We start from the raw sequence: 16,814 nt of genomic DNA on the forward strand, positions 1-16,814 counted from the left end.
CTCTGAACCCCAGTTCAGAGGCTGGATATAAAAAATTGCGAAAAACTGCCGACCGAAGGGAAGAAGGGATGCTGGGGAGCCTCCGGGTCTCACTCAGAAAATGGCGTTGCATTACATTCAACGCTGGTTTTCTGTGGAGAGCCCATTCGGGGTCCCGGAGCTACCGAAGCAACGATAAAGTAAGAGAGAGATACTTAGCCCGGGAAGCACCCGCCACTCGCTCCTCAACTCGAAGTTGAGACAACTGGTTGCAACCTGCGACCCAAGGCTACACACGCCCGAGAAGAGCTATAACAAGGTACCGTGCGGCCAGGACCCAGTTTGACCTCGAAAAGCCCTTTGCCCAAATGTCACTCAGGACATATTACCAAAAATAGCAGCCAAAGCTGCGAACTTACAAACGTCGTGGGAATGGGAAAACACTGCAGGCTGGCACGTTCCTCTCCAGGATTCCAGGACTGGCACAGTTGGTGGTGGGGCTTCAGGCTTGCCGCTTTTGTTGCCTTCTTTAGCTTGTAATTGGCACTTAGTGTATTTACGCATCTTTCCCAAATCTTGGTGACCTGTCTGCGTCTGTTCGGGATTCGGTTTCTGGCCTACCTCGACGACTGGCTAGTGTGAGCTCCCAGTCGGTCTGCTTGTCTGCTCACCAGCGGTGTAGTTCTTTCCAGATCGGTGGGTTCTGGTTCCTAGAGATCTGGAGGCCGTATCATCTGGTTCCGTCCCGGGTTCGGACCTGGCTGGGTCTTTGTTTAGGACTCTTAAACCGCTTCTTTGTCTTTGCCTTCAGAAGCGTTGCTGCGGCTGTGGTCCCGCCTTCGGCTGTTTATGAGGGGGTCCCGGGTCACTCGACGGTTGCTCGAGCGGTTGTGCGGGAATCTGAACTTCCCCGTGCTGAACTGCCTGCCGGGTCGGGTTTGGCTTCGGCATCTGTTTGGTTCCTTCGGAGACTTCCCTTCCGCCTCTCTAGCAATCGTTGGGCTCGTCCATCGGGGATCTTGTGTTGGTGCTGCGTCGCTGTCTTCCTCTTTGGGGTTTTCGGGGTTCTGTGTCTTGACGCCTCCCTGAGCCTTTGCTTGATGTGTTCATGGATGGGTTGTCTCTCGGCTGGGGCTTTGTGACCAGTGCTTACCAGGCCAGCAGAGGATGGTGGGATCTGTCCATCCATCGGGCTAACAGCACGGTTCAGGAGTTCATGGCTGTCTGGTTTGCATTTCGGAGGGTTCAGGTCACTCGGGGCTCTACCATCCGGCTCCATTCAGACTGCTTGCTTGATACCTGCTTGATGGGGTTCTGGGAGTTGTTCTACTCCCCAAGATCGGCCCAAGGCTAGGCTTGACTTGTGAGTTTGGTCCACCTGCGGGCTTGGAGCGCCCGCAGGCCCACATACCCACCACAGCCTGGTTGGGCCGGAACTTCTTTTAGAAAACAGTCTAGTTTTCTCTTGAAGATGTCCACGGTTGTTCCGGCAATATTTCTGATGCTCGCTGGGAGGACGTTCAACAGCCGCAATCCTCTGATGTTTATACAGTGTTCTCTGATTGTGCCTATGGCACCTCTGCTCTTCACTGGTTCTATTCTGCATTTTCTTCCATATCTTTCACTGGACTACTGGACTGTTCCATCGTCCGGAACAGACAGGAGCAGTCCGGAGCAACCACAGGACTGTTCTCCAGTGGTTCATTGCTGGAACCACGCGGGTTCTCTTAGGTCCTTGACCTTTGGGGTTGGACCCTTTGAGTGGCTCGTCTGCTGGATTCTCGGGGTTTGGCTATCTGTGCATTTTATGTCCGGGGTGTCCTACATCCTGGCGGACAACCTGTCTCAGTTCATTCCTTTGTTCGTGGATTGGCCAGTCATCACCGACTCATTTTGTTGACTCTGCCGGACGTACAGACTCCTGGATATGGACATCTTCGCGTCAGTGTGGTCTTGGCATCTCCCATTCTATGTGGCGCCCTTACCCGCCTGCAAGGCATTCGCAGTGGATGCCTTTCATCAGGACTGGTCGAGGTGGAGTTACCTGTTCCTCTTCACCCGGTCCATCAGTTGCTTCGGGTTCTGGCTCGGTTGGAGTCCTTACCAAGGAGAGTAGTCCTTGTGGCCCCTTGGTGACCGGCCCAGCTTAGTTTTCAGACAATGCTTGATAGGCGTCCGAATCTGGGGTGTTTCCCGCAGCTCCGCCTCCTTCGGCAGGGCGGACCGTTCCTGTACGTGGCTGGTTCGGCCTTCTCCTCAGCTCTTTGTGCCTGGTCTTTTGACACGGGTGTATCACCATCTTTATGTTTATCAGGTTGCTTCGTTAATGGTGTCCTACCTGAGAGCTTCGTCTCGGCGACAGCATGACGTTTCCTAGCATTTCTATTCGCCCTTTTCTTGCTCTGCGTAGGGTGTCTTCTCTTTCGCATTGGGTTGTCTTGTCCTTTCTTGGTTTTTCAGGACCGTTAATTGATGCTTCTTACTGTTGCCTTGTATCGTGTGGCACTGGCAGAGCCGCTCCGGCTTGCGTTCAGGGTGGATGTCACATCCGCCCCATTCCGCAAGCTTTCTTGTGCTTTGTTTCACCTCCGGCCTGCTCAAATGCCGCCTGAGCCATCCTGGTCCTTGGTCAGGGTGCTCTCTTGTCTTTCCTCTCCTCAGTTTGTGGTAGCCCCTTCAGTTCAAGATTGCTTTTCAAAGGCCATATTTTGTTAGCATTGGCCTCTGCAGGTCAGGTCAGGAAGCTTCCGGCTCTCCTCCGGCGCAAGGGTTTCTGCTCTTTTGGTACTGGTGATAGGTTTGTACATTTGCAGCCTTTCTCCATCCTTCTGGTGACAGCCGAGTCGGCTGCTTTCAGGAGGGATCCTTGGGTTATTGATGCTTGGTTGGTTCTGCCGGGGGTGCATCATGTGTTGTGTCCGGTTGCGGCTCTTCGCCGTTATCTGCGTGCCATGGCATGGGATGCGCTTTGGGTTGATCCGGTTCCCCTCGTTCCCTGTTTCAGGGCTCAGGTCTCCCAGATTGTCCGCACGGTTCTTAAGTCTACCAGCCTGCGGTCTATCCTTGTGCCTGTGCTGTTCGAACATTTGCAGCTTTCGCTGCCGTGTTTGTTGACGTCTCTGGCTCATTTCGGGCGCAAGGAGTTGGGGGTCGCACAGGTTCCTGGCCACCCGTTATTTTGTGAGCGTGTCTGCTCCAGTGCGTTCTTGTGTTGCTCTGGGTTGCAGGTTGCTGCCTGTTGTCTCGACTTCGCATTGCGGAGTTTGTGGCGGCCGCCTCCCGGGTCAGCCCTTTCTCTTTCTTCTCTTTGGGTATGTAGCTCCAGGAAGCCGTAGAGGCTCCCCACAGAAAACCAGCGTTGAATGTAATGAAATGCCATTTTCTGGGTGCGCCAGAAAAGTGTTATGTTTGCTTGTTTCCTTGGGATTGTAGGGAGTTCTACCTCTCTATTCGGTTTTTTGTTTTAGTTTCTTACCATGTGGGGTTTGTTTTGTTATGCCTACCTTTCTGGGTGCCTAACCCCGGTCGATGGCAGATAAGGAAAAACCCCAACCACATTGGAGGTTTTCCAGGGCCATTGCTCCCTGAAACCTTTCTGAAGGGGCCAGGTTCTGGCGCTGGTCCCTGGTAAGTCTGAACTCCTTAGCTAAAGTCCCGGTCTAATATAACATACATTAGCCCAATAAGCTCCAGGGAGCCTCCGGGGCTCACCTAGAAAATGGCATTTCATTACATTCAACGCTGGTTTTTTAGGTCTAGATAAATGCAATCAATCCAATCATTTCTTTCCTGTAAAATCTGTGACTCTATTAAAGAAACCAAGTAGATTTGTTTCAGGTACTGTCAGTTATTATATAATTTTTCTTATTTAATTTCAAATATTTTGACTACTACACGTTAATGATAAATGCATATAACTAAGAGGGTTTTCCCTGTAGCCACTTTTGTAGACTGGAACTAAGTTAGCCTTTTTCTATAAACATTCCAGGACTTCTGTACACAGAGATGACTGAAAAATCAACTGAAGTGGAATGCTGAGCTCAGGTGTGTATTCTCTCAGAGCCCATGGTGAAACTCAATCTGGGCAAACTATTGTACTTTGTTCCTATCTGGATCCCTGAGCATTTCTTGCACTTCATTTCTAAACACCTTTATGTGCTCAATATTGTTCTCTGGTAGTCTTGTGTCTGGTTCACTGAAAATTTAATTTCGCACAAACATTGTGGAACTGTTCATTTAATGTTTCACACATTTCTTTTTAATTTTCTGTGAATCTGCTTCCCATTTTCAACCTCTGAATTTTATGCTTTACCTACAATTTGTTTTTAACGACTAAAATAGGCCTGATTCTCTTTTACATTTGTCCGCTATCCCTTTCTCAAAATTACTTTGACTCTTCTGACTGCCATGTAATTGTTTCTTGCCTCTTTGTATTGCTGGTTTGTTTGGATTTTACCTCTTTCTATATAGGCTCCTTTTTTGTGTCTTTTGGTCTCTGGCCCTCTTGCAAATTTTGTTGAACCAATCCTGTTTCCGAGTTCTGCATCTCTGTTTTGATATCTATTTTGTTGTATATTTATTATATATTTCACAAAACTTGATACACATCTCATTTAATTCCTTGCCTAACAATAATTCTTTCCAATCAAAACTACCTGAAATTAGGTTTTTTAAATGCTAAATTTTCCTCCTCCTCTAGATTATAATGCATTGCATACTTTACTTCCAAAAGGACATGGTCACCTTTGCCCAAGGGGTAAATTACTGAATGCCAAATGTCTTCTTTCCTGGCAAGTATCAAATCTAGCATTGAAGGAACAACCCCGTCCCTCATTCCTGTAGCTTGCTTAACATGTTGATACAGGAATGTCTCCAGGATAAGGTTTACGAATCTACCAGTCCAAAAGTCATCTGTTCTTGCTTTGTAAGCCTCACAGTTTATGGATTTCAAGTTGAAGTTACCGAGTGTCAACTGTCGTGTGTTTTTGTTCGTGGTGTCTTTCTTGTCTTCCCAATAATCTTAGTCATATGATGCTTTGAAATTGCTCCATTTAAGATCACTCTTATGGGGTGATTTTTCTTTCTTCATACCTTCTGAATCTTTTTTATTCACAAACACTATTAACTTTGTTTGTGAGGGCTTCTGTTAACCCAAAAACTTTTTCCATGATCTTTGTTACTTCTGTGGCTCAATCTACCCTAGATGTTATCTTCTTTTCTTTACATCCAATGATTATTAGGGACTTACTTCTATCTATAGTGTTTTGTAGCAGTTTACTATTTGATGCCAGTGCTTTTCTAATATCTTATCTAATGTCTGTGCTTGTCTGTTTACTACAATCCATAACATCCTTAAACACTTTACTATGTTGTTTCTTTTCTGTGTAATTACCTACGTGTGGTTACAAGATGAAAACTATGCTCATGGTGTCCTGTCTTCCCTATAATCTTTGTCATATGATGCTATGAAACTGCTAATGGTTTTGGCATCCTCTGCCACCTCCCTTAAATTGTTCCATCTACATACCTTTCATAAGCGAACACTTACGGTTGTTATTTTTGGGTACCTTCATTTTGTTACGCTAAAACTATGCTTTGCCCTCTTGTTTTTTAAATTGTATTTTTCAAAAATTCCTCCTTGTTAACTATGTTAGTACCTGTCACTATTTTGTAAGTGGTGTTCATATTGTTTCTCTTACATTTGTCTTTCTACTTTGGCATGTTTAACACATCCAGCCTCTCCTCATAGTTCTTGTAAAACAATGCAATACAAAAATTTTATTCATAAATGTCTGATTAGTACATTTATAGTTGGGTTTCTCACATCTGGAAGCAATTAAGAAGCAAGTCTTTGCACTGTTTTTAGTGTATGGTACTGATGTGCATCTGGAGATATAAAAAACAAAAAACTGCCAATTCCAATTTCAGTCTGATTAATGTTGTGAGCAGTTTCTTTATTCCTCCATCCATACAGTAGTAATAATCTAGTTTTATCTTATAGTTTTTCAGCACATTAGTTTCCTTAGCTTGAATATATGACCACGTGCACTTGAATTTACAGGTTTAAAAAATTCATCCTTGTTTAGTTTGACAATTCCTGTCACTAACGAGTTAAAAAATCTTGATCATATAGTACATTCTATACAGTATTTCAAATAAGGTTATTAATTTCTATACAAACTTGTTAATTCTAAGGTGTCTGGGAATGCATATGCCTTCCTTATTATTACCTTTAACTATTGTTTTAATGAAGAAAACAGGACAGTGTCATTATATTCTGTACCATCAAATGTATATATATACTGTGCTGTCTTAGACATGCCAATTAGATATTTATCACAGAGGCAAAAATATATAATGCTTTTTGATTGGCTGAAAAATGTGTTTCATTTACAGTATTGTATTTTAGAGCTAATTACTGGTACTGTATATAGTAGCATGATAAATATGATTTAATCACAATGATCAGCCCCAAAATAATAAAACTAACATTACAATGTGTTTTGTGTTTATACCAGTCCCCCTACCACAGTGGTACAACTTTCGCCCGGCGCTTCACGAGTGCTTTGACCTGGGAGGATTGACTGGGCAGCAATCCTTAACTGTAGCCTCTGTGCACCCAGTAGTGAATGGGTCGTTAAACGATTTGCCGGCTTGCAATTATCATTTTCCATGGAAAATTAGGATTAAGGACCTGCTCGAAATGCTATGAGTGCTAGTGGCTCTACAAGAATGTAAGAGAACTTGTGTATATATAAATAAATTATAATAAATAAATAAAATGTTTGGCATTACCAAAGAAATCTGGAAAAATGTAGCGACCTATAAATTTAACAACATTATTGAGACTAAAAATTTTCCTCTAAAGAAACTGACCTCCTTTAATGATGAGAGTAGCATTCTGTGTAACAATTTGGCTAATACCATCTGTTGCTGCACAAATATAGATGCCTTCATCAGATTTTTGAACCTGAAAGAAAACATATTATATTATACCTCATCAAATGGGTCATTAGATATCTTTCTGTAATGAGAGTTCCATCATATTATAGCTTGCTGTGTGCAGTATTTAAACTATAAATACTCTGATCATAGCAACTCAAGAGAGGCATCTCTGGTCCTTATACCAGGCATACATGTATCTCACAATACAAACAAAATTATGAATACACTGGATCCTTTGTTGACCAGACCACACATTAGAAGTTGAAGGGACGACGACGTTTCGGTCCGTCCTGGACCATTCTCAACTCGATTCTCACAATCGACTTGAGAATGGTCCAGGACGGACCGAAACGTCGTCGTCCCTTCAACTTCTAGTGTGTGGTCTGGTCAACATACTTCAGCCACGTTATTGTGACTCATCGCCTGCACTGGATCCTTTCTCTAATAAGCCATGTTCTTATGAATTCTTGGGTGATCCAAACAGATTGTGTTCAGTGTAAATTGTTCAGTGGAACATACAAATGTTTAATTAAGTGAGGACTGTTTGTCCAAGCTATCACAAAGACCATACATTGGGACGCAAGTATGTGACCATCACCCATGACCCAACTAATCCAAGTGTAAGCTATTGTATCCAGGCATCAGGTGCAGGAATTGTTTAAGTTTTCTTAAAAATCATTTAAGGAAACTTAAATATTACATAATGTTTAACAAATTATATTATAAAATACTAATATTTAAAATAAAATATACACAGAACAGCTAAAAGTGAACCTATTATGCCACGTCTTTTTAATGTTCTTCCTTACCCAAAAAAAGTTTAAGTTCAAATATTAATGAAATACAGAATGTAAAAACTTTAACAAGAACACTAAAATACAAAAATTATTATACAAGTATTACTGTCAGATATTAATAGCTCAAAACCATATACTGCACAACATTTAAAAAAATATAAAAATGTTTCCAAGCTACGATTCAATACATGTGTTCGAACACCAATGTTAGTTGCTTGGCTGACTCAATGATATATTGTTAATTATCACATTATCTACTCTGTAATTTGCTTTTTTTTTTGTTAGAAAGATATCTTACTACAACAATCATAATGCAGAAGATTGCAATAAAACGTGGAAATATATTTCCAGTGGACTGAAAATTGACGACATACGAGTGTAAGGTAAACCACTAGTGGGATGCAGTAGCAGTCAGCTGACTAGTAGAGTGGGTGATGATGGAGGGAGCCGATCCCTCCCTCCCCTCCTCCCTCACTACAGTTTGGTGAGAAAGTTCATGAGACTTGAAGAAAGAAGGGTTATGATGGATTTGCATTTACCTAAATGTGCTTTAATTTTATTATGAAGATATTTTGCTACCCTACACTTTGTTAAGATATATTGAAAATCTGAATATGCATTATAGTGGATAGTTAGCCTTTTTTCTGGACAATAGGTGTTGTCTGGGGTCTGATGGCTCTAACGAAATCCCTAGTGTAACGTATCGGCTTTGTTCCCATGTACTCCTGTCAAGTGAGGTCACATTGAACTATATTCTTATAAATAAAAATATCATCCCTTCTGTACATGTATTTTAGAATATGGATCTACAGAGAGAAGAGAATGAGAGTGGGAGATGGGATGGGTATATGGCTGGTGGGGTTATTTGTGGGGGTGGGGGTGGGGTATGAGTGGGTGTGTAGTTACAGGATGAGAGCTACGCTCGTGGTGGGTGAAGGTATGGGCAGGGGTGTGGATGGGGGTATTGTCAGGGATGTGGACTGGGGTACAGGGTATAGGTGAGGTGGCAATAAATATGAATATGGTCCGTGTAGGGGTGTGGGTATATAAGTGGTAACACTCAGGTTACTGGGTGTTGTCTAGGTGCATTGAGTTGTGTGAGGGAAGGAAATATAATTGGCAGTGGAATGGTTGTCCTTATTTTCTTTATTTTATCATTTACACCCACCTCTCCATGTTAGTGACCCTTCATGGCAAAGCTGGTAGTGTTCATTAATTATACCTCAAGTCATATTTTATCTGCTTTTCAGGGAGGATCTGTACTTTTTGATAAGCAAGGATTGAGCATGCCACTATAACATAGTTTATTGCTACTGATATAATGCATCTTCACCCTAACAAATTCCTGGATGGCCAAACAAACTATATTTAGTTCAAATTGTTCAGTAGAGCAAACAAATGATGAATAAAGTGAGGATTGTCCATCCAAGCCATTGCCATAGCCCATCATGGGCATCACGGGAGCCGGTCGGCCGAGTGGACAGCACGCTGGACTTGTGATCCTGTGGTCCTGGGTTCGATCCCAGGCACCGGCGAGAAACAATGGGCAGAGTTTCTTTCACCCTATGCCCCTGTTACCTAGCAGTAAAATAGGTACCTGGGTGTTAGTCAGCTGTCACAGGCTGCTTCCTGAGGGTGGAGGCCTGGTCGAGGACCGGGCCGCGGGGACACTAAAAAGTCCCGAAATCGTCTCAAGATAACCTCAAGAAGATCATCAGGAGGCAGCATAATTATCATCCACGACCCATCAAATTAAAGTGCAAACTATTGTTCAGTGCTTAAAAACATTTAGTCAAACTTAAATTTGACAATATTTTTAAAATTTTATTAGAAACCCTGCATTCATTGTAATGAAATGCCTCTCTGTATGAGCTGCAGTGACTATGAAGCGATCTCACTGCAACTGCTCCAGGCAAATGGTTTACATCAGGTGCAGGAATTCTGTTTAGCATATCGAGAACCACAGCCAACACCTGACCCTTCCTCAGACAGGCAGAGACAAAAGTTTCTACTACACTGGAAAAGCAGCCAGAAAGTCCATGAAACTTTACAAACAACTAGAGAGAAAACAAAGACCTAAGTCTCAAATTCACCAGACAACACCACATATGAGTTACAGAGAACATTACAAATATTAAAAACTGACAGCGGGCCTGGCTTCCACGTGCAGTCATCTTCCTTGCTCAGTTCTGGAGCTGATGAACAACCCACCAATGAACCGAATTACCTCCAGAAATCATCCAGAAAGAGGTGTTTCATTACATTTAATTATGGGTTTCTGAGGAAGCTCTCAGTGGCTCCCTGATGCTAACCACAGAGAACAAAAAACAGATTTACCAGGGGGGAATATGAGGAGGAGAGGCAGCATGCAATAAGATGAAGAGAATTCAGGCCAGGAGATATGGCCCTAGGCAACACATGACTGACTGGGACCAAACAAGCAGCTCATGAGTGGAGCACATGAAGGCCAGCTCAGAAACACCTGAAAGATGGAGCTTACCTCCTGCCACTCAAGTGCACAGGTTCAACAGAACCCCTCATAAGACCCCAAGAAAAAGTAGAGGTTGTCAAGATGAGTCCAAAACCTCGTACTGCAACAATAAGCAGAGACAGACACGTTCTCGAAAAGAGGCTTGGTTCAACATGGAAAAGAAGTCTGCCCTCCAAAGGAGGTAATGATGAAATCCGTGCAGATAACAGAAGGTGCAGCGCAAGGAGACAGAAACCTCCGGATGAAGAATGAATCCGAGATGCATAAAGGGACCTGGAACCAAACCTCAGGGGAAGCAACTGAGCAATCCAACTCATACATAAAAGATGGTATGAAAAATGACACCCCTTTAGCAACTGACCTTCACTGAAAGAGACTAAAACCACTGGTCCCTTCCACTGAAGATCAAAAAGCACTCAAGGGCATTCCTCAGTCTCCCCCACTCCCCACAAACCAAGAAGCCTGCCATGAAGGCTCTGAAGCAGAAGTAAATTCCTCACCCAACAAGCAAGACAGGAAGGTGTCTTCCCAAGGAGAAGGAGAAGGACAAGGAGGGTGGTTGTGAAGGCATGTGCCCCTCAACCCTTGCAAAACAAGAAGGCTCAACTGCCTCCACCATCAATGTGGATGGGATCACCCTTGAAGAAGGCTGAGCTACACTCCGAGTTAAACCTTGACCCCAGCTCTGAAACCCTCATATGTTTCAGAGCCAAAACCAGGAGTGGAAAAACCAGAAGCCAGGCAACCCACACCCACAGGGAAAGGAAAAGGAGGCACAGACTTTGTCCAGATGGAGGTCACAAACACTTTCAATTCTGGGTCCCCTAAACAACATGGCTGACAACTCCAGGGCATCCACCTGATCAATATGTTGCAAATGCTTAACACGAGCAAACCTAGCTCACAAAGTGGCAACTTTCTGAAATGCCTCCAACTTGGAGGCAGAATCCATCACAGCAGAAACCCAGTGAAAGCAAACCTCCCAGGACTCTGGGCTGTATTTGTCACTAACCCCAACAGGCAGCATGGCAAGGGCAGAACGAATAATCATCTCCCTGTAGCAAGAACATTGAACACCCCTCAAACTCGCACACAATGAGTGAGGGGCTTGATGAGGTGAGCAATATGGACCACACCAGAGACTTGCAGGAAATTCCCAGGTCCTGATGAATGGTAACCAAGCAGACACCCCCAGACAGAGGCAATTCATTGATAGAACAAACACCAATTGCAGCCCAAACTACCAGGCTACGAGTAGCAACTGTGACATGTCATGTAAACAAGAATGTGCCCTAACACAGCCAAAGAATGCCCTAGCCAAGGACCTAAACAAAGGAATCAAGGATCCTTCAACAGCCCAGGTCAAGGCTCTCCACCCTGGTGGTCAGGCCTCTCAGGGGCAAACTTCCATACACACCTGAGAAGGGAACTAATTGTACAAGGGCCATGTTTGTAGGCACACAGGGAAGAAAACCCCCCTAGTGCATGCAGCCCAAAATGATGACAGAGGTAAGCCTATGCAAAATGCCAGAACCAAAACATGCACATAAACTCTATACCAAGGAAAGGAACAATAAACAAAGCAAATGACCCCCCCATGATACAAATGAATCCAAGGACTTAGCTTAAAGCAGTGAGCCTGCCTGTGATCTGATGGATTGGTAGCATTACAAGGTGTAATGGTAAATACATCATTAGCAACAGAACCAAGGTGCTAAGGCAACTGAAAGGCTAGTGTGGGTGAATCCATTGTTCTCTGTAAATCATTTACAAAATTGTTTGGTGGTTTCAAGGCTTTGTTCCTGTGAACCCAAACCAATATTTACCAAACTCTTTCCTAAATCTAGCTATCCAGTTTATACCTATTATTTCATGTTGGTATATACAAAACCCTTGTTTATATCTCTTTCAACCTGTAACACATGACAGCTCTACTGTTGAATTGTAGAGAATTTATCGATACATGTACCCTTTGAGGACCTGATACTAGTATCTCACCCTGAACAAATAGGAGTTTTTTATGATGGAAAATTGAGATCTGAGATACATGGATGTCTGTTTAGACCACCCATGTACAACAGGCTCAAATTTTGGAGGACTGCCTGGGTCACAAAAGGATTAAGACCTTGAAAGGCTTTAAAATATAATATTTAAAATAATTAAAACTTTTAAGGATCCACAGAATACCTGCTCTAACAGGCCAAACAATTTCTTGATTAACCACTGAACTGCGCCAACCGAGTAGTCTCGGTCGATGGAAAACTGCGCCAACCGAGAAAACTCGTTGATTTTTTCGTACCCCATTCTAAATGTGCGCGCGGTTGTGTACGAAATGGACTCTTAAGACCCCCAGTGAGAGCAGCCATCTTGGAAAAAAAATTCCAAAATGCCCTAGGGCTGCTGGCTGGGTTAGTACCGAGTGACCAACTATGAATGGCGCATGCGCCTCTGGCTCCCAAACACCTGTCCGACACGGTGCTGAAAGATCGCGCTCTGTCAGTGAAATTCAAACCTTATTGTTTGAAGAACATAAGGGTCATAAAATTGATGAAGTAGGCACAACAAGGACCTAACACAAAGGTCGGTTGTCAGTGATACGGCACCTATGAGGACTATACAGCAAGTGTATCCAGTTGCAGCTCTGAGTGCCACCCTTGCCCACCTATGCTATCTCCAATTTATATAGATAATACATAGATGAATCGTTTTCTGCACTCAGTGATGATGCATCTGATACAAGTAGCATAGACGAACAGTGTTAATGGCTTCCATGGTGGTGTTTTCCATAGATATTTTCAAGAATAGCTGAATCTCTTCTTGACTGACAGACACTCTTCGAGGCTGGCTGAATCTCTTCCTACGTGGGACCTTACAAAGCGATCTTATCAAGACTACCTTACAAATTGATTTTTTCCTATAATCTTTTCAAGACTACCTTACACTTTACAAGCTTGGCTACATACCACCTACAAGTGCTAAAGCCAAGGGTGTACAAGAGTGTGTTATTTGCAAGCACACAGAATGAAGAAACTGAAGGAAAAATCTATCTGTACCTGGTGCAACGAGAGCGAAGTCACGCTGTTTACCATGGACTACTTCATTGATTATTACTCACTTCCGAAGTACTGAGTGTGTAATACAGTGTGTTACTGTGTAAATAGTGTGTGAAACTGTACATATTGTAATTTTAGTGAATTTTAACAAGTAATATTGTCACAATAAACATTTATTGTGGACACATTACTGACACATGTATCACAGTCCCATGGGACATTATAAACATTCTACTGTACAGTATGTGTATTGTAAAGGACACATATATGCATCATATATGATAAAAAATAAAAAAATAAAACTGCATTGGAAATATATAGAACAAATAATTGAAAATATATTTGTGGCAACACCCGGTGCTTGAATGGCCTGTGCGACAATGTCTGGGCATGTTACACAAGGATAACTAGCCCCTGATGACGTCACAGCACACCTTGTCCACGTCCCGACAGCCAAAGTAAGTGGAATTTAGAATTTATTTTTACATAGACATGTGAAGGGAATTTATCATTTTACGAAGAAAAAAGATTTTTATGGGAACACTTGATTTCATGCACACGGGGAATTTCACAATAAACTCGGCGCATCACAGTGGTTAATGCAAATAAAGAAATCAGCAGGCTATGTACATAATATGATCAAAAACAAATTAAATAATTTTAGCTTAAAAAGCAAATACACATTTTACATTACCGGATTAATTTCAAGAAGGCCTTGGCGATTGTCTATGGCTCTTCCAAATGGCAGCTCACCACCAGCCTTGCTCCAAGTGACAGACAAACGATTCTGTAAATCACATGCAAGGAAAAAATATCATATATCATCCTGCGTTACCTGCTTGGCTCTCATGATCCTTGCACAGAGGACACAGGAGAGGACACTTTACCAGCAGCCCAATGCAATAAATAAGGAAAATTATGCTGTATAATCATTATTTTTGGACTTAGCATTGTTGCCACAGACAGCAGCAAGTAGCAGCACCCCAAACCTTATTAAATACTTTGAAATAGTGCTGAACATTAGAACTGCATATGGACATAGTTTTCCTGAAGGTCGAGTATACACACAACCGATATTTGATAAATGAAAGTACATAGAAAAGTTACACTTTATGTTATGAAACCATCCTGGTAACCAAAATCTAGAATCCAGAAAAATTTAGATTCAGGCTCATGTTTGACCTTCATAATGCTAGACTTTAAAAATTCTACTTAATAAAACCAGCGGTGAATGGGAGGGAGGGAGGCATCTCTCTCTCCCTCCGGTCGGAGGGTTTTCACGTTTTTGATACTCAGCCTCTGAACTGAGGAGAGTTGCCGGCGTGGAGGTCTGGGACCCCTCCGTCCCCCTGCCAGGGAGGGGGAGGTTGAGACATTGTTGCACTCACGGAGACAAAACTTGATGATGATATTTTAAATGAGGTAATATTCCCAAGGGGCTACTCAGTCTGGAGATGGGACAGAAAAATTAGGAAAGGTGGTGGCTTTGCTGTGCTGGTGAAAGAACACCTAAAGGTAAATGAAATAATGATTGCCAATCCACGAGCAGTTGACATAATAGCACTAGAGATCTGAAATAAGGATGATACACTAAAGATCATAAATGCATATAGTCCACATGCAACACATGGTCACAGAAGGCGCGGGATAATAAATGAGAGGGTCTTATAACAATAATGAGAGAGATTGTAGCAAGAGTTGATAAAGATAGATCACGACTGTTGGTAGTCGGCGACTTCAACTTGAAATCCATAGACTGGGAAGGCATATGAAGTTAGAACAGAGGAGTTTTGGACTTGTAGATTTATAAACCTAATCCTGGAAACATTCATGTTTTAACATGTTAAACAAGTTACGAGGATGAGGGAAGAGGATGTTCCCCTCCATGCTGGATTTGATATTTACCAGGAAAGAAAGAGAGATTTGACATTCAGTACCTCCCTCCCTTGGGTAAAAATAACCATATCATTTTGGGAATAAGGTATGCAGTGTGTTATAATCTGGAAGAAAATGAGGTTGAAGCAGTTGAAAAGCCTGATTCCAGGAGAGGTTATTATGGGGAACTCAGACATTTCTTTAAGGAATTTGACTGGAAAGACTTGCTGTTAGGACATGAAGTAAATGAGATGTATGTCAAGCTCTGTGATATATATGATGAAGGCACAAAAAAATTTATACCAAAGCAGAGATGCAGAACTAGGAAACAAGATGGGTTTGACAGAAATTGCAAAAGGGGCCAGAGACCAAAATACACAAAAATGGAATCAATACAGGAAGAGGCCAAACCCCCAAACATACCAGCGATACAAAGATGTGAGAAATAACTACACGGCAGTGAGGAGAGAGGCAGAAAGAAATTTTGAAAAAGGGATTCCAGACAAATGTAAAACAGAACCAGGTCTATTCTGTAAATTCATAAACAACAAATTGCAGGTAAAGGATAATATTCAGAAGTTGAAAATGGGAAATAGATTCACGGAAAATGAAAAGGAAATGTGTGAAACATTAAACGAAAAGTTCCAAAGTGTGTTTGAACAAAATGAAATCTTCAGGGAACCAGACACAATAAGAATTCCCGAGAACAACATAGAGCACATAGAGGTGTCTAGAGATGAAGTGGAAAAAATGCTCTTGGAGCTAAGTAAGAACAAAGCAGTTGGTTCAGATGGAGTTTCACCATGGGTTCTGAGAGAATGTGCACCTGAGCTCAGCATTCCACTTCAACAGATTTTTCAGGAATCACTGTGTACAAGAGATGTACCTGATGTGTGGAAAAAGGCTAACATAGTTCCAATCTACAAAAGTGGCAGCAGGGAAGACCCCCTCAATTATAGACCTATATCATTGACAAGTGTATTAGTCAAAATATTGGAAAAAATAATTAAAACTAAATGGGTAGAACACATGGAGAAAAACGATATAGTATCACACAGAGAGTATGGTTTTCGATCTGGAAGATCCTGTGTAACGAATTTCCTCAGTTTCTATGATAGAGCCACAGAGATTTTACAGGAAAGAGATGGTTGGGTTGACTGCATCTATCAGGATCTAAAAAAGGCTTTTGACAAAGTTCCTCATAAGAGGTTGTTCTGGAAACTGGAACATATTGGAGGGGTGACAGGTAAGCTAACATGGATGAAAAATTTCCTGATAGAAAAATGAGGGCCGTAATCAGAGGCAATGTATCGGATTGGAGGAATGTCACACGTGGAGTACCACAGGGTTCAGTTCTTGCACCGGTAATGTTCATTGTCTACATAAAAGATCTACCAGATGGAATATAGAATTATATGAATATGCTTGCTGATGATGCTAAGATAATAGGGAAGATAAGAAACCTAGACGATTGTCATGCCCTTCAAGAGGACCTGGACAAAAGTATATGGAGCACCACTTGGCAAATGGAATTTAATGTGAATTTTTTTTTTGAGATATATACAAGAGTTGTTACATTCTTGTACATAAATGCCATGTTATGGAATGTGGAATTGGAGAACATAGACCCCACACAACTTATAATTATGTGAGAAATCTTTAAAGAATTCTGAC

General features: G+C 42.4%; 1 protein-coding gene across 8 annotated transcripts in view; it reads right to left on the reverse strand.

Annotated features, from left to right (window-relative positions):
• The window catches only part of LOC123767760 (terribly reduced optic lobes), a 354,074-nt gene that overhangs the window by 164,074 nt on the left and 173,186 nt on the right, over positions 1-16,814 (reverse strand). For all 8 annotated transcript variants that reach the window (XM_069310630.1, XM_069310627.1, XM_069310626.1 and 5 more), the window contains 2 exons: positions 13,960-14,052; positions 6,856-6,949 (listed from right to left, as the gene is read on the reverse strand). In XM_069310630.1, the coding sequence (XP_069166731.1) occupies positions 6,856-6,949; positions 13,960-14,052 (187 nt within the window). The remainder of the gene's footprint in view (positions 1-6,855; positions 6,950-13,959; positions 14,053-16,814) is intronic.

The sequence above is a fragment of the Procambarus clarkii genome, chromosome 67 (assembly GCF_040958095.1).
Source record: "Procambarus clarkii isolate CNS0578487 chromosome 67, FALCON_Pclarkii_2.0, whole genome shotgun sequence".
In the NCBI taxonomy this organism is placed as follows: Eukaryota; Metazoa; Arthropoda; class Malacostraca; order Decapoda; family Cambaridae; genus Procambarus; species Procambarus clarkii.